Here is an 18,514-nt window from a genome sequence, read left to right on the forward strand (position 1 = left end):
CTGTGCATAAAATTAGCAGCGGAGTTCTGTGTATTCGGCACCAGGGAAAAATGTCACATTCAGCAGAACTCTAAGGCAAGAGGTGGAACAGAAAGAACTGGAACGGGACGTTAGTCCTGCCCCCTCCACTTCTGACTGTTTTGCGGCAGACATATCTGAGGGTGTCTTAACCACCCGGCTTGGAATAAAGATTGTTTTGGCAGTAGAGGAATTTTATCATACGTCTTGGAAATAGGATTGTGTGATTTCTTTCTTTCATTTATTCCTTCACTTACTCTTTTTCCTTCATTCTGAAAATTTCTTGCTTCCTGCCTTCTCACAAGGAAATCCCTCTTTACTCATGAAGAAGGGCTTTTAACACACATTGTTCTTAATTCCTTTCCACCCTATTATGTTCTAATTCCTAGTGAGAAACCCATTACAGTGGCACTACATTCAGATTCTACAATAGATTCTACAAGCTGTCTGTGGTGAAATTTGGAAAACTAAGTAAAGCACTGGGAAACAGGACAAAGGCACTGAAGCAGATAGAAGCAGCTATTCAGGGTCTGGATTCTTCAGATACTGTCTCAGTAGCAGATATCTCATTCACAAAAACTATTACAAAACAATCACGGTTTGAGGTTAGGTGTTGGCTCCTTCCTTACATCATAAAAGCAGTAAAATCCTTCGAGTGCCAGTGTTACATTGCCCTGAAGCATATGTGTGAGAGAAAGACTGCATTAGCATCTGTATGTAGAGATGGATTGCCAAGAGACATAAATGTACATGTGTCTGAATTGTTTGGGGATGTATATGTACATACATTTGCTCCATAGTCAGACTGTGGTTTCATAAGACAAAGTATCTGTCAGCAATGGCAGTTTAATGTATTCCTCCCCATTTGTTCTCCAGATTGGTGTCTGTGCTGTGAACTGGCCTGAGAAATTGATCCATGACTTAAAAAAGTTTTTGGGGTGTTCTTTACACTGAGTTAACTGATCTGTTTTGCAGCACAGCCTCATGTGCATGCATTAGTGTGAGGCAGGAAAGAGCAGCAGTATATGAGAAGAGGAAATTTCTAAGCTGATATTGTCACTATATACTTGTTTCATGAAACCGCAGCTTCAGAGTATCCCAGCACTTTTGTTGGGTTCACTTTACTGATGCCATCCAGAAGCAGGGTGTTATATTCCCAGATTAGTGCTTCTAGACAGAAAGCTGTTCTTCATCTAATTTCCCTGTTCTCCTATTCTGTAGTATAGCAGGCTCATTGTCCACTGCTGTTTAACATACTTGGTAATTTAGTAATCGCACCCTTTTCTAAGGGATTGGGAATCAGTTCTAAGACTTGTTATCAGAGCATGCATGACTGCCGCATTTTTAAAGAGCTAAGGTTTTATATTGTTTTCAGTTCATGCCCTAGATGATTTTGAGTGCAGGTGGATTCCTAAGGATGATCATTGTAGTTTCTCATTTTTCACTTGATATTCCCAAATAACTGTACCTCTAAGTCTTTTATCCTCATTCTGCCCTCATGAAAAAAGTATTACTGTCAGACCCATTTTATAGATGGTAAAGCTGAGGCATAAGGAATCACATAGCAAGCCAGTGGCTGAACTGAGTGCAGCTGATTGAGACATCTCTTATTTAGACCAGGCCTCACATAAGAAGGCAGCCTTCTGCCTGCTGAGACACAGGTGACACAAACAAACTCTAGCCTGCCACCTAGTACACTTGGAATGGACAGACTAGCAGCTGGCTTGGGATCAGATTGCTTATTGGTATATTCATTGGCTGGCTCAATCCACAGTTTTATCTTTTAAAGACTAAAGACTGGAGTAATGAAAAAACAGTTGGTTAGGCAGGCTGTAAGTGTAAACTAAGAGGAACACTGATGGAACAGAACTTTGAAATTTATGGGAGGTTGATGCTTATCATCTCTACATATGCCACTTGCCTTCCTATCCTAATCTCAAATCCCCTTGCCTCCTAGTCTTATTGGGGAAGATTGTCCCAATTTACGAACCGCTAGAAAATGAACCATAAAGTCTTTGTGATGAACAGACAGGGTGTGTCTGCACCAGAAAATTGTGCTTCTTTGACTATAGCAGAGTAGCTAAAGTAGTACAACTCCCCTATGGTAAAGACAATTATACCAGTGTAAAAGTGCATATCCGAATATAGCTACATCCCAAATGGGAAGGTGCATTTATACCAGTAATAACTAGGTCCACAGTAAGGCACAGATTTATTCCCCTAACTTTAGGAACCTGAGGTGACAAATATGGGAACACAGATACTTTATATTTCATGTAGAGTGCAAGGAGACACATAAAACCTTCAGTGGGGAAGTCAGCTCACTTGATGTCTGAATTACTGACTGGAAGTGCTTGTCTTTCTTCACTGCTGGTTCAGAGAACTTCCAGTTAATATAGGAGCTACAGATAAATGCCTTAATTTAAGTGGAAGAAATTTCAACACAGGCTTTTATCAAATAGATGGGGAAATTAAACTATTAGGAACAGCATAGGATAATTTGAATGCAGCACTGCACAAATTTTAGCAAATCCCAACCCTGTTTCGAGATTTGGAAAAGTTCAGTGAACACTTTTTGAGTCATTTTGTCAGGTCTGTAAACCTGTGAAACAGATGAAGCACAATTGTCTTTGTCTTGAATAGTAAACTGTGACTGACAGATTTTCATCTCTCAAGAGATGATTAGGAGACTGAAATACAGAGGATCTCCTGCCACAAAGGGTCATGCTGCTATGCACTTGGAACTAGATTTTTAAGTTTCTGGAGGAATGGTTGTAGGCATATAGCTCTCTCATGAGTTCTTTGATGGAGATGTCCTACTTCTGTTACTGCAACGGCCAGATTTTGACATTGGTATTTGACTGGAGTATTTGGGTACTCATCCAGCCAACAACTCAGTCATATGCAATAGCAGTAGCAGGCTCTGCACTACTTTCTGACAGGACTGACCTAAGTAAATCAATAATATTAGTTGTTGTTTGCTTCCTTGTTAGGGTATTTCAAAACACTTCCCTGTTTTTGAGCTACTTTCCATCAGCTACCTGCCTATATCACCACTTCTTCCCTATTTGCCTCTTTTATTCTGGAAGTGATAGGCTATCTGGTTAAAGAAATTTTCTGCTGCTGTTTTTGTGCTTCCGTTTTTCTCACTTAGCCTAGTCTTGGGCATAAGTACGCATCTGAGCTCTGCAAGAACAAAACCAAAAACCATTGCTCATTGAGTAGAAGTTACTATTCTTATGGTAGGACTTCTTTATCTTCCTATCTTGAACAATCCTACTATATCAGATAGAAATCCTGTATCTTTCTTAAGTTTTTAAAGGAGGGCAGATATATTGTAAAGGCAGAATTGTTTTCCACAAAAAGGAGGATCATAATACTGCTTATGATGTTGTTCAGCTGGCAAGCTGAGAAAAGCTGGTAAAATCTGTCTGTAAAACTCTGAACTAACAAAACACAGAATGATGATGCAATATGCAAATTTTCAAAATAGTTGATAATGACTAAAGAAAAACCTGAATCTCACTTTTAGAGGTATTTTTCCTGCAATATTGTTCTCCTCATGAATTGTTTTGTTCAAGCAATAAAACAGCAAAAGCCAATATTTAGTGGTGTGATTTAGTTTGTTGTTCCAATAGTGCTATTAAAAAAAAATGCTACTGTTTCTTTAGTATATGATTCTGTAAAGCCTATTCATGTTGAGTAGTATATTATTCTATAAATAATATCATCAGATTCACTGTCAGGAACAGTGACAGATACTGACCTTTATATTTTCTTTCATTCAAGATGGATTGTTTAGTTGTGGTTATGTCAGCAGAACATGATCATAGTCCTTTTCTACAAATTCCTACTAGTATTCCTGCTTTTAAAGAGAAAAGTCAAACAAGAAGTCACGTAAACTGTGCCCAGGTTTGAATCAAAACAAATTTCCAAAGTTCTCTTTATCTGTATTCCTGTGCCTTTTATTCTCTCCCCAACACAAAGTGTGACAGGGATAATGTCTATGCACTCAGCCAATATAGATTGAGCCATTTTATAATGAGTAAAAATAATAAAAAAGTCAGATCAACTTATCACTTCTTTGTTTATTTTTGAGAAGTTCCAAAGATAGGGCAACTTCAAAAGCATTGATTTTTTTTCCCCCCATGGATTTATTTTCAGCTATCCTCAAAGAATATTTCCAAGAAAGAGAGTCTTGTACTTATCATTGGACCAACTGCCTCCTAAGCTTTTGTAGCACTACATGCAAAAGTTCACTGAGTATTTCACAAAGAATTACTGGGAAGACATGAGTAGTTTGTCTTATGCAGCTTCTCTCCAGAAGTTTTACAGAGCCATAATTCAGTGTTCGTGTGCTATAATAATAATAATGAGTCTAAGTATGACTATATTTGAAAAAACATTGTAAATATGTACCAAAACACTCTTTAAAGCTGACAATAGCCATAAAAGCAAAATCTGTGAAAGAATGTATTATGAATGGAAAATGGAATATAGCCAGCCCAAATCACTTTTCCAAACGAGCTTATCGGTTGCAGCTCAACCTCAAGTCACTACTGTTGCAGAAGGAAAGACACTCAACTGCTAGTGCTGTGTATACTACAGAAACAAATATTCTACATATTCTTTGAAGACAATAGGTTGAAAGAAAATATTCTGCAAGCCAAATAGGCTGTATGTGTTTCTATTTTGTGTTCAGATTCACTGCAGTGATTGTTGAAATATTATTTCCATTACAGATTAATCCATGATGAGACTAGTTATATTCTAGGAATATTATTTTTGTTCACTTTATTCTGTCATTTTGCACATTCATTCTATAGCCAGTGATTGAATATAATAACCACACAGTACTTTTCTAACAGTTGCATCAGAAAGAAGCCATTATTCTAGAGCTCACAGGCATGCACAGCCAAAAGGATATGGCAGCTACTGCACTAATAGACATAGTATGTAGTGTTGTCATCATAATTGAATCAGCTGAGTATTTTTGCTAAGTTCCTTTTATTTACCTTTTATTAGAGGTTTGTGTAACTTTAGTGGTCTGGGACTACATTCCCATTTTCCATTCACATTCCATGTTTGCTCTGGCTGTTTGGTTTTACTGATACTATCAGCTTTCCAAGGTGCTTAGGTACACATTTACAAGTATTTTCTAACAACATATGCATTAGACAGAAGGCTGCAACATCAGAACTCACAGGCATATGCAGCCAAAATAATATGGCAGGTGCTATAGTGGGAGAATGTATGTAATGACATCAGCATACATTCATCTGAGGGGTTTTTTTTTTAGTAGTCTCATTTAATTTATTTATTATTAGCATTTTTTGCACCTGGATGCCTGCTTTTTCTTGCATATGGATAAGAATTGGTGCATGGTGCTGTAATGACCATGACCCTGCCACACATGGTATATGGGTGGGTTTTCTCAAAACTGAGAGCTGACCATTTCAGCTGAGGGAGTTGGATACTTTCCTAGTGCACACATATCTCTTAATATGGGTACTGAAAAACTTCTTTTAGTGTGAGAGTAACTGAGCATTGGAACAGGTTGCTCAGAGAGATTGTGGAGTCTTCATCCTTTGAGATCCTGGGCAACCTGCTCTAGGTGACCCTACATGAGCAGAGAGTTAGACTAGATATTCTCTAAAGGTACTTTCCAGCCTCAGCTGTTCTGTGATTCTGTGTTTCTGTGATACTGTTAGTATGGTATCAGTTTTATAATAGACATTTATTTCATTCATACTAATAATGTGATTATTTTAGCTGCAGAAGAATGTGAATGTGACTAGACCTATAGCCCAAGGCTAAGGCTTTCATATGATATGGGTGAAGACTCAGGTTTAAGTTTTACACCAGAGTGGAAGAGCACAACCCAGAGATTTAGAGAGAACACCCGGTAGTTAAGACACTGATCTGGCACAGAAGAACATGGCAAAGCAGTGTATCAAATCTTAGACACCCACAGTCTGGATAAGCCCTCTAAATAATAAGCTATCCAATCTTCTGAGGTAGGAGTCTGTCTTTTCCTCAGAAAAGAAGGTCTTGGTTTTGTTCCAGCTCAGAATGAGAAAATATTTGCAGAATCAAAAAATTTCTCAGAAGGTTTAGAATCCTTCTTTCAGGTTAGTATTATTACTGGCTACAATCTGTAGTAGAGTGTAGTAGAACTGAGCTGCTCTCAGTTTCCTTTTTTTACTCTGTTGTTACAGGAAATCAGCTGCATAGATGATTTGTCTGTGATGTCAATCTCTTCTTGGAAAGCCATGTCTCCAGGTAAACAATGAGCAAGTATTTTTGGGTTATGTCATATTATCCGTCTCCTAGAAGACATATCTGCATCATATCTAGATTATCTTCCAAGAGATGTGAAGAGATTAGAATATATATTTTATGATTTTTCTTGTCAAACTATGGCATACATCCAACATAAACAGTTATTTTAAAAGTGTATCTCCAGCCTTTCTCTTTCATATCTATTAAAGATTGCCCACTTCTTGTGCCATGCACAATCTTTGTGCACATTTCAGAAGGACTCCTCTGAATTTTCATGAGCTTGCATACGTTGATCTTGTGATTAAGAGTTCTGCTCAAGGTAATCTGGTCTCATTTCCTTCTGGATTTCAGGAGGAAGCAAGAGGATTGCAGTTACAAAACTTGATTATGGTTGCTCTCATTCAAAGGGAAAGAAAGACTAATGAGTATGCCTTCAGGTTACATGAAGGCTGCACATCCAGCAGGCCTAATAAAGAAAATAGAATATGCAGCAGAGTCTGAAGGTCTGGAAAGATACTTACATCCAACATCACACCATCTTAAAACTACTCTGCTAAGTCTGTGTGGGCAGCACAGGGTAGAAAATCACTCAGAAAACACAGCACAGAATTTTGTAGTTTTTTCTGCAAGATACAGTATAACCCTTCTCAAATTCTATAATGGTGCCTTCCATTGTCCACAGGAAAGAGCTGAGTGAAGACTTTACTCAGTAAAATGCAGTGAAATGCAGTTTACTCTCAAGTCTGATGGTTGCAGTTGTAAATAGGTTTCTATTCTGAAGGATGTCAGTTGACTTTTGCTCTATTCAAATATTTGTTTGACTGAAGAAGGATGAAAAGGAACCAAATATGTACTGAACGTGCAAATGGAAGACAATCAAAGACTGAAATGTAGAGGCAAAGATACTGTACATGACAGATTTTTGCCTAAGGCAGGTAAAATATGCTGCAATTTAGCCACAGGATTAGGAAACAACAGCTTTCTTGTCACTTTCTTCCTTCTATTTTCTTCTTCAAAGATTGTCAACTGATGTTACGCAAATGCTATATCCCTACCCTTTGTGTATAGGGTAGGTCAGTCAGCATTCTCCTTGGGTGAACCATTACCCTGTCTTTGTAGCTGGTAAATGTGGATTGTTTTGAGCATACAAAGCTGAAAAGAGCTCTGCTCTTTCAAGAACTCATGTCTTACTTGCATTGATCCATCCTTCAGAGCTCACTTCCTAACCTCCTGTGCCTAATTCCCTGCTACCCATATATTTGACAAGGCTGAATTTCCTGACCGTCCCTCCTGCTCCCCACTTGAAAATTTATTCTTTAGCTCCATCTCCTGGCTCTTGATCCACAGAAGGGAGCATCCTCAGGAATCACAGAGTCTCAAGAAGGGATCAGAGGTATCATCCTAGTTTACAGTGATTGTTAGTATAGTGGTAGTGGTATATTTGGGATCATTATAGCTGGGACAGAATAGATTTTGTTGAGCCTGCTCCCATGTAACTTCACATGGAAATCCATAAACTCTAGGTCTAGCTCTTTTTCTAGGTGATGTGTCATAACCAAACCATAAGACAGGAAGTGGGAGGATAGGACTCATTTTTACCATCTTAAATCTTCAGGACATTCAGCTCTAGCCAGTTTTATGTGAGGCTTTTGCTGGGCCTGAATTTCTGCTGCCATGCATGCATTGCAGTCATGCATACCTGTGTGATGTGGATATAAAACATTTTGATATGATAGTATTTCATACTTGCTTTCCACAGAGGCAGATCTTTCTTTGAAGAGAGGTACAATGGAATATATGTCTCACAGTTTCTGCTTTTCGTTAGGCTTTTGGTTTCTCAAATGCAGCAGTTTCGATACATGACAGACATCACAAAACAGCCTTTCTTTATGACTGTTTTCTCTCTTTAGTACTTCCTCAGTCTGATGGGGGTGGGGAAGTACAGAAGAAACAGGATGACACTGAAACAGTGAGAGTTAGATTTCTGAGGCCTTGGAAAGGAGTCTTGATTCGCACAGGGAGAATGCTGTGACCTGGCTCATCCCATTCCACTGTGAACTGTCCAAGAAGTGGAGGGACAGCAGCTCAGCGTGCCTTCTGGATTTAAGAAGCTGAAGGCATGTCTCTTCCCCGACAACTGCGAGAAAAGAGGTAACATGTCTGTCCTTCCTCACTCCTCCCCTCAAGCCTCTATGTAACCACTGCAATCTGTTGCCTTAATTTTGATGCAGGCTTTCTTGACAGTCCTAAAAGATTTACAGCTTCCAAAATATTAGGCTTCCCAGTGCAGAGCAGATCATTTATTAAGTTGGAGTGGACTTTCCTTCTTCCTCCTTTCCCAGGGAATATTCACCACCTAGGACAATAGTGGGTCGTCGTCCTCTTTATAACTGCAAACAGAGTTTCCCTGTCACTGGGGTTTGTGATATGAATGTTTGTGATATGACTAATTATATCTCCTGATCTCCAAAACCACATCCCTCTTCACAGTAAGTGGTGGTACTTATGGTGCTGTGGGTGGTGCTGATTCATGTCATTCTCCTTGTACAACAAGCTATTGCAAGACATTGCATCATTACTTCAGCCTTCCAGATGGGCTCTCCATTGTGGAAGTGCTCTGCTTGGGATATTCTGATAGAAGAATAAACTGAAACAACTGCCATGTTTTTGTAGGATCAGAAAATGTAACATCAGCTTGACATTTCCTAGATCCTTTTTACAGTTTCTCTTTCTCTTCCACCTCATTCTTAATCTTTTTACTTAAGTGTTAATATAAATAGCACTCCAACAACATGACATAAGGTTGAGGCAAAGGTGAATTTGTCTTCTATTTGTCAAAGATGTCATGCCAAGGAGAAGACCCCAGAGGAAAAAGGATCTGCCAATCCATGTTCTGTTATTGTGTAGACAATATAGACAAATTATATGTGAATCTGGTCATATGGCTGCTCTTTAGGCATTCCTTCGGGAATCCTCCCTTCTCTCTTGCTTCAGATACAATCTCCATCTTCAATTTTAAGGATCTGCAAAGCTAATCTTAATCCTGCCCATTATCACTTCCTTCATACACTTTTGACATTTTCAGACAAGTATCTTTGTACTTTCTTTAGGTTATCTGTTGTGGCTGGGAAGTCTTTTTGTAAATATTTGCTAAACTACTCATTCTTTTTCCAAAGTCTCTTTAAAATTCTACTTTACTGTGATGCTTATAAAAAAAATTGAAATTTTGACAGCTGCTGCAGAACCACTAGTTATGATGTTGTTGCTTTGTATTTTTCTATTTGTTTCTTTCCTTCTGTTGTTTCTTATCTTATATGTATAATGTACATTGTGTATCATATACAGTGTAAGGTTTTTAAAAATCACCTTTGTGCTCTCATTTTCTATAGCACTTAGCACAATAAGCTCTTTTCCCAGAATTGCTTCCTATTCCCTACAGTAATGTAGTAATAATAACATAAATGATGGTGTATAATGATCTTAGAATAAGGTATACTGCTCCAAAGTTCGTATTCTGAGTCTACTAGACACGGTAGGAAGAATTAAGAATGCATCCACAGTTGATATCATTTTTCAGGAAAAGCTTACCAGCTCAAGTGTTTCCATTTGTAGCCCTGCTGCTCTTACAAGGCCAGGAGCACTAGGGCTGGTTTTCAGGCTTAATGAGTCCTCACAGCTGCCACTGACTTCTGCTGAAGTTACAGAAGCTTAACATCTCAAGATCAGACCTTCGAAAAAGAGAATTACACCAAGAGTTTCTAACTTCTTGGTTTTGACCCTTAACAATGTGAAACTTAACCATATGATATCTTTATTCTGTATGGCATAGAGACCTCCAAAGGCTAACACCAGTTTGAGTAACCTAAATCTTTTGTTCTTGCTTCACAGTGACTTTGACCAGCTTCCAGATGATGTACCTGTTTCAGCTAACATTGCAGACATTGAAGAGAAGAAAGGCTTTACTAATTATTTTGTAAGAAGGGAGATTAATCTTGTCTTTATATGCCCTCAACTGTGACTGGTTTGGTTGTGGGAAACAAGAGACAGTTAACCTGGTGTAGTTGCTTTTTGGTATGAATGGTTCCATGCTGAGACCTTCTCAGAGTTTCTCTTTTCTGGAATGAAGGTTATTCTGTCACAGATCTAGTCTGAAAATTTATTCTCTGGGTGAACCTGACAGAGATCTCTCCTCTAATATTGCTTGTTTTCTAAATTCTTACCTACACCTATTTCTTTCCTGTTAGAGAGCTGGATCTTGGTGAGGCAAGTGGAAAAAGTCAAAGAGGGAAAAAGGAGGGGGTTGGCTCCATTTTTCTATGGCACTGGCAAATTAGGACACTTCCATCTCCACAGAAGATATCATGTCTTTGATATCATATCTAGATCAGATAATGAGTCATGAAAGAGCACAAAAGAAGGAAATAGTGGGGAAAAGCTTTAAGAGATTTTCTGAGAAAGGATTTTGGATAAGACCAGCTCAGTCTGACTTCTGCAGAGTGTGCTGTTTTTGCTGGAGACAGTGCTCATAAAGTTTTCCCACTGAAGGATGCAGGTTTTACTTTTGAATATAGTGATGTTTAGTTGCTCTCTCTTTATGTCTGCCGAAGGATCTGGCTGCAACATGACCCAAAGGTCAGTGCATGTGAATCAAGAGTTTCCCTTACAGCAAAGCAGTTTTGGGGAGAGATAAGAAATAATGTAGTGGTTGGAGAGGGCATTAGAAGTCAGGGGACTTTTTGTTTCTGGCTTTGCCTTTGGTCAGATTACATAGACCAGAATTTCTAAAATTGTATACTTCAAAGTCAGAGGAAATATGAATGCCCTCAACTCTGAAAATCTTTTCATTTAGATGCATACCTGTAGATTTAGTTGTCCTAAGCATCCTACCATAAAACATTATCTTTGATCCTTTGATGTCTTCACTTCTCTATTTCAAATGAGGATATTTACATTTACCTCCCTAATATATTTTGTCAGTTCTGAGGGAACGTATGTGAGAGTAAAGTAGCATCTAGTCCTTTTGGGTTTCCTTTTAAGATTACCTTTTCTCAATGGTATCTAGTGACAGGATGAGAGGCAATGGGCACAAAATGAAACTCTGGAAATTCTGTCTGAACAAAAGAAAACACTTCTTCACTGTGAGGGCGGTTAAGCACTGGAACAGGTTTCCCAGAGAGGTTGTGGAGCATCCATCTTTGGAGATATTCCAAATTCAACTGGACACAGTCCTGGGCAACCTGCTCTAGCTGACCCTGCTTTGAGCAGGGGTGTTGGACCTGACAATCTCCAGAGGTCCCTTCCAACCTCAGCTATTCTGTGATTTTGTGTGATTTGGTGATTCTGTGATTATGTGATAGAAAGCAGCCACAGAGACATGATCCGTAGGCAACTTGGATCCACACATATTACACACTGTTTGGTGCTAACTTCTTATTTTCTAGTACTTGAGTATGCAGATACTTAACTGAAGCCTTACTTTTCACCCTGCCCCCTAAGACAATATTCTCACCAGTGAGATGCTGATCTTATGTTCCTACCGTATGCCTTACTTTCATTTTGTAAATCTTAATAAGTATGAACATTAGCCTGAATTTTTCTTGTCTGTTTCAGATGTTTGTCATTGAAGTGAAGATTAAAGGTGGTGGCAGATACCTGATTTTCCGCCGCTACCGTCAGTTCTATGCCCTTCATTCCAAACTAGAAGAGAGATATGGGGCAGAGAGCAAAAACAGCCCTTTTACCTGCACACTCCCCATACTTCCAGGTAAGCTGTCAATTCAAAACCTGTACATGATTAGTAGCTTTCTCAGTCCCAGCCTGTCCTAAACAGGAATGCATTGACAGAATGCAGGACTGCTAGCTGTGACAAGGAACTAGTTCCCAGCCATGAAAGACGGGAAGTAAAGTCAAGGTGCACTGGCAGTCCCTCCACATGTGGTAAAGTTCCTTTAAGAACCTGAAATCCATTAGAAAATAACTATTTTCCTGGAGATCCAGGACTTCATACTTTCTCTGTATTGCTTCATTTCTCTGACAGCCTCTTTTTTTTTTCCCTTCAATAACTGTCACTTGTTGTGTGCTTTCCAGGGAAGGTTTATGTTGGGGCCAAAAAGGAGATTGCTGAGAACAGGATCCCTATCCTAAATGCTTACATGAAGGTAAAACTTCATTTTAGCATAGAGACTGAGCTGAGCATTCCAGATAGTTACCCTGTGAAATCAGCTCAGACAGATATTACCACTCTAGTCCTGGGTATCTGCTTCTCTCTATAACATTTTCCCCAATGACATAGTGTCCACACTGTGGGACACCCTGCAATCCTAGTCCCCAAATTGTTTGGACTGTAGGAACCTACTGGAGTACACTGTTTACAAAGGCTCAGTCCCTGCCTTCATATCTAGACATCCTTACAAAAAAATCCAAGATGTATGAGGAAACGGAGATTCTTCAGGTGTTGTGTGAATATGGAGTTGGGATGTGCACCTAAGGAGTAGGAAAGTGGGGTGGGCTTCTGGGTTTACCTGCTCCACAGTGGAGACACAGCCGGTAACATCAGGGAGAGAAATTCTTTGTGTGTGGATTAACTGTAGCTCTGACTTTAACCAGCAACAATCTGAAGCTTTCCACAACTCACTGGCCAAGTTTTTTGGTATTTAAGACTGCCTTCTCTTTTCACAGTCATTCATATTCTGAAGGGAAATACAAGGAGCAATTTACTTCTTCTGCATTAAATCAGGGATACAAAGAGTGAAGTGATGCATTAGCCAGCTCCAGGAGTAAACAGGAGAAACCGTCACTGTTCAGCCTTGTCCTACTGAGTGTGAAGGAGAGGGGGGAGATTTCTGGCAGTAATGAATATCCTTCATGATCCTGTAGGTCAGAGAGGCATATATGTTACATATGTAAATAAATAGAGAAGTGGTCTCTCCCACTGTAATTACTGTGCTTCCTACTTGCTCTTTGCACAGAACTTACTCTGCCTACCCATTTGGGTGTTGATGGATGAAGAGGTGCGGCTGTTCTTCTACCACTCAACCTTTGATAGCGAACAGGTGCCTCAGAGACTGAGACGGCTTCGCCCACGGACACGCCGAGTGTAAGTGATTGACATGTTTTTTCATCACCGCTTGGTGTAAGAGATGCTGTCCAGTTTTGTGGGGAAAGGGAGCTGATAATCACCACTCTGTTATCCCAAATGAATCCATGAAGTCCTAGAGGGTACCTTTGGGGTAGAGTGAAAACTGGGTATTTTTTCCTTTCAGTAATATATATTTAAAGTATATGTGGTATTTGCATTAAAGGGAAATTCCAAAATAAAGTTGTAGCTTCCTTTTCAAAGAATGTTGCTCAGCTCTGCCTGTTGAGAATTCTTTTATGGTAATATCTCTTATAAGGAAATGTGCAGAGTATACAGGCCAAACTTAAGGGCACAGGCTTGCACCACTGAAGTCAATGTGAGTTTTAGCACTGAATTCAATGAGATCTGGTTCAAACACTAAATGAAACTGAGCACTTCATTTATTCCTGTTCTTTGTCTAAGCAGGGGCCCATCTTACATAGCAGCATTGGAACCCCTTTGGAAAACTGCTAAGTAGATGTCATACTTCATTACCCTTCACATATTAATTCTCCTTTAAACATAGCAAAGATGGACTCACTTTCTTTTTGTGTAGCTCAAACAGTGCAAAAACTGCATGTGTATATAAATTCCTGAATGTACGTATGATGGCAGAGTTTGAACTGAATGCCATGAATGCTCTAAAAAGGAGACCTAGAAGGCAGATTGAGATGCTGAGCAGTGTTGTGGAAGGGAGGTCCAGGCTACTGACTATGTTGAAAATTCCATCTGTTCTCAGCAGCAGACGTCATCAGATTGCTGCTGCTCTGTATGGGAACTGAGAGAACTAGGGCAGTGTTGTTGTATCCATGTTTATTTACTTCAATGCTGTACACAGATTCTCATGCACTTTTTCTCCAGTGATCTGTGGCTTGCCTGCCTCTTGTGATAATGAAAATGCAGACAGTGTACTGATCGTGTTGTATTTCTGATGAGTAGAAAGAGGCATTTACTTCCCTTTTGTCTCCTTTCTTTTCAGTAAAAGCATTTCACCCCAATTGCCTATTTTAGACCGCATGGCAACTCCACGGGCTGAGGTGAGTGCTCTGTACAATCTACCACAGGGTGGGAGATTAAACTCCATCTTGCTCTGCTGTCTCTCTGGTCAAGATGCCTTTTCCAATTAGAGGTTGGAGAAAGAAGGGAAAGTGAAATCAGCGCAGGAAAGCAATTGCTTTTTAACAATAGGGATTGAAGCAAAGGATGGAAAAAAAACTAATTTCTCCTGACCTGAGTAATAAGAAGGTCCATTGTGAATTCAGAATGACAGGAGGTTCAAGACTGAGAGGCAGGTAGAACTCACTGCCAAAGGGTGCACACTTACATAGTGATACCCATAAAATAAATCTAAAGCAAGCACAAGCTTCATTCTCATTGACTTCAGCATATGTTTAAAAGCTTTGTTGGTGAGGTATACTGTCTTGGTATTAAGCACATGAAACTGCCTTGAAAGCAGCCCTTGTCTGAGTATGGACTTACTTTCTGAACATGTGACTCTTTCATGTAAGGTTATTAAAAAACATGGAATTTTTTTGATTTTTTTTTTTTTACACTGATGATGACTGGTCTTGGATCAGTTGTAATTCTTGGGTTTTATCTACCTTTTTATTAATATTTATTATATGTACAACAGCTTTTTAATAGATGGAAAAAGGCTTTTGAAAGAGCTATTATGTAAACATACCAACTTCTAGCAAGCCAGTAGTCATTGTCGATTTTTTATTAGGAGAACCCTAAGGAGAACCTTTATAAGGCGCTCAAATTTGGCATTAATGAGACCAAAAGAACCATCTCACCGCGGAATAAGGGACATCTAATGTTTGCTCTTCTAAGAGTGTTTGAATGGCTACTATGTTCTCTAGGACAATGGGGAAGATGTATGTTTTTGATAACTCAGCCACTTTAGTTATTAAAGAATAGCTTGTTAAGGTTAAGCTTGTTAATAGCTTGTAAACATGTGCTTAACTCCTTTTATTTTCCTGAAGGGGGCATCTAAGTTCTACTTTAGCTATATGTCAATTTCCCAGACTTCCTCTAATCTCTCAGTTCAGCATATAGGCCTGAAAGCTAGATGTAAACAGAACAGCTAGTTATCCTTAAATTTGGACACAACTCTCCTGCAACTTTTTAAGGCTCATTGTGACATCTTGCAGCAAATCTGAAGGCTGTAGAACTGCAGCCAGAAATAATATAATTCTTTTGGATTTTCAGGGCTTCAAGTTGTCAAGTTTCAAGTTGACAGTTGTCTTTAGCTCTGTTGACTAACTTGCTTTTATATGCTTTCACCTTCTTTATATTTATTTAACTGGTAGTCAAGGTCCTGCCACTTTAAGAATCCAAGCACGTAGCCTTTTCAGAACCATGTTTATCCTATTGCTTTTGCTACTTTTTCAAAGCCTTACTGCCTGTACTGAGTAGGAGAAGAAATTGTGAGGACTGCAGATTACAGTTCTGTATATGACCTTACCCCAGAAATAGATCTGTGATGACTGTGTGTGTACTATCCTGCTCGTTCATGCTCTGTGTGTGCAGTTCAAGAACAGAACAGGCAAGGCAGATTCACTTTTGTAATTCCATGAATTAAAAATTTCAGAGTTATTACTTTCCTTAGGCACTATTTGATTTTTCTGGAACCAATAAACTGGAACTCAGCTTTAAGAAGGGGGACTTGATCTATCTACTCAGCAGAATAAACAAAGACTGGTTGGAGGTAAGACTGCAATACCAGTACTGAATTATTAGCATACTTTGAAATATATGACTAGAAAGTACTGTTTTAGTCCTTGATACCTGTCCCCTTCTTTCAAAGAGCAACTGTATCACAATCAGGCATTAATGTGAGGGAAATGTCATTGACTCCAAATTTAAGATTGTTTTCCTCTGATGGTTTTTAGATTACAATTTTCCTGCATTCTAGACTTCAGTTTTCATTGTCATTTGCTTCTGCCAGAATGTTCTTTAAATTCTTTGGAAGTGATTAGAACACAAAAAGGCCACAGAAAGTAGCTGGAAACTCTATTTCAGAGATTAATAGGTTTCTTGCCTTAGGATAAGTTGCTCTATACTTCATGCTTTATACCACAAAACACGTCAGCCTGATTATAGAGAACTTGGGCAAAAGAGCAGTGTTCTGAAAAAGGATGAGGAGAACATACTGTGTGTTTGCTGATATGATATCTCTGCTTGCTCAAATACCACAGCCTTCCTTGGTAACCATTTGACTTTCATATATTGCGCATTGTTTCACTTCCCCACCACGTATTTGACTACCCAATCTTATAATCTTGTTGCAGGGATGACATCAGGTGACTTCCATAGCTTTTTTGTTTCTTTTCTTTTTAAAGTAGAAAAACTCTGATTGTTGTTCCCATGGAAATTAATTTAATTCCAAAACTTATAATATGTAGCTAAAACAGCATGTTTTTTCTCATTCTAATGCTTCCTGTCATTCCAGGGAACAGCTCATAGTGCCACTGGGATTTTTCCCTGTGCTTTTGTGAAGATCATAAAAGATTTACCACAGCAGGAAGACACAGTTAATAGAGTACGCTGTTATTACCATGAGGAGACAGTGAGCACTATCAGGTAATAAGAAAATGGTCTTCCAGGTTACTGCTGATGAGATGCTGATAATTCTCTTTTTATGATATGTAATGATAATGTTTGTTCTTATTACAGGGATATCTTGGTGGAAGAGGATTTGAGCAGCATTCCATTATTCAAAGATCTAATGGAATTAATAAGGTACAGAGCGAGCAGATAGTTGTATATTTAATATCACTCAAAACTTGTGTCACGTTCCTTCCAGTCCTTTCAGTTCCTTCCAGATTTTCTATATTCTATACATTCTACCCAGCCATCACGATGTTCTGGGTGTGAAACACTTTTGAAGTGTCCTGAAGAAGTATTTGTACTTTGACTTGGCCCAGTGCCAGCTGTGCAGACACTAGTCTGCCTTTGGATTGTCAGCAAGTGCTGAATGCCACATGCTTCCAACTCAACTGTGCTGGATAGAATTCAGTATCTGTTTCTTGCTCTAAGACTAGAGCCATGCTCCCAAGCAAGGATCTTTTGTCTAATATACTTCTTTGGGATGCAGGACACCACCATCTAATGCCTGTAGATCGTTAAACTAGTGTTGAACATTAAGACATTAGAACATTAAATTCTAATTTAATGTTTAAAGTCCTCAGAGGACTTTTCTCAGCATTCTTCCATTACTTAACCTGCCCTCCCCTCAAAAAAAGCAACCATAAATAGACAAAAGGGGGGAGTAACTACAGTCAACTCTTGGTTATATATGAGCATATTATCAGACTTAATTAATTGTGCCATGCACATGGAGTTACTGGAGATGGTCCGTGATCCTGACAAATTTGTTAACTTAGACACAACAAAATGTGAATGTGGCTATATGATTTCTACCACTAGCTCTGCATCAAGAACATGGAGGCACCCAAGGCTTAGTGTGGCTCTGGCAGGATTAATTAGATTTCCAAGATATCATCTACCATGCAGTACTTTACAGGCATTCTTTGGTTGCTAGGGATCAATCCCCTTCTTTTCTGCCAGGCGGGAGTTTGACCAAGACGACATTGTTTTGAATTACTGTGACCTTGATGGTGATCTGATCCGGCTGCTCTCTGATCAGGATGTTGAACTCATGGTGTCTCAGAGCAGAAGGAAGCCTGCTGAGAAGCATATCTTCCCTTGGAAGTTACACATCACTCATAAGGATGACTTAAGTGTCTACAACACTAATCCAGGAATAGGTGCTATTCAAACAGTAAGAACAACATGACCACTATAGAGAGATGTTCCAGTAGGTAGCTATATCATCCTTCTGTGATTTCCCCTCTGCAGATAATTTCCTTTAACAAGTGTTTGAGGTGAGCTTGAAAAAAATAACATTTAATAATGTAGTACTTTTCAATGTAAAATCTATACCTAGTTAGCTTCTTCAGCTTTTCAGCACTCCTGTGCAATAGAGATATCTACAATGAAGACCAGAGAAACTAAGGAACAGAAAAGTAAAATCACTGGCTATGTTCACAAAGCAAGTCAATGTTAGCCTGAAATAGAGGTTTGATGTCCTGA

General features: G+C 39.0%; 1 protein-coding gene across 1 annotated transcript; it reads left to right on the forward strand.

Annotated features, from left to right (window-relative positions):
* The first annotated feature begins 8,216 nt into the window (after positions 1 to 8,216).
* Positions 8,217 to 18,442, forward strand: NCF4 (neutrophil cytosolic factor 4). The gene is made up of 10 exons (XM_026076941.1): positions 8,217 to 8,451; positions 10,189 to 10,273; positions 11,911 to 12,064; positions 12,388 to 12,458; positions 13,269 to 13,396; positions 14,397 to 14,454; positions 16,029 to 16,127; positions 16,872 to 17,002; positions 17,096 to 17,161; positions 17,990 to 18,442. The coding sequence occupies exons 1-10, from the start codon at positions 8,420 to 8,422 to the stop codon at positions 18,216 to 18,218; spliced, it is 1,053 nt and encodes a 350-aa protein (XP_025932726.1). The 5' UTR covers positions 8,217 to 8,419; the 3' UTR covers positions 18,219 to 18,442.
* Positions 18,443 to 18,514: the final 72 nt, after the last annotated feature.

Source organism: Apteryx rowi, unplaced genomic scaffold, assembly GCF_003343035.1.
Source record: "Apteryx rowi isolate R43461 unplaced genomic scaffold, aptRow1 scaffold_443, whole genome shotgun sequence".
Taxonomy (NCBI): domain Eukaryota; kingdom Metazoa; phylum Chordata; class Aves; order Apterygiformes; family Apterygidae; genus Apteryx; species Apteryx rowi.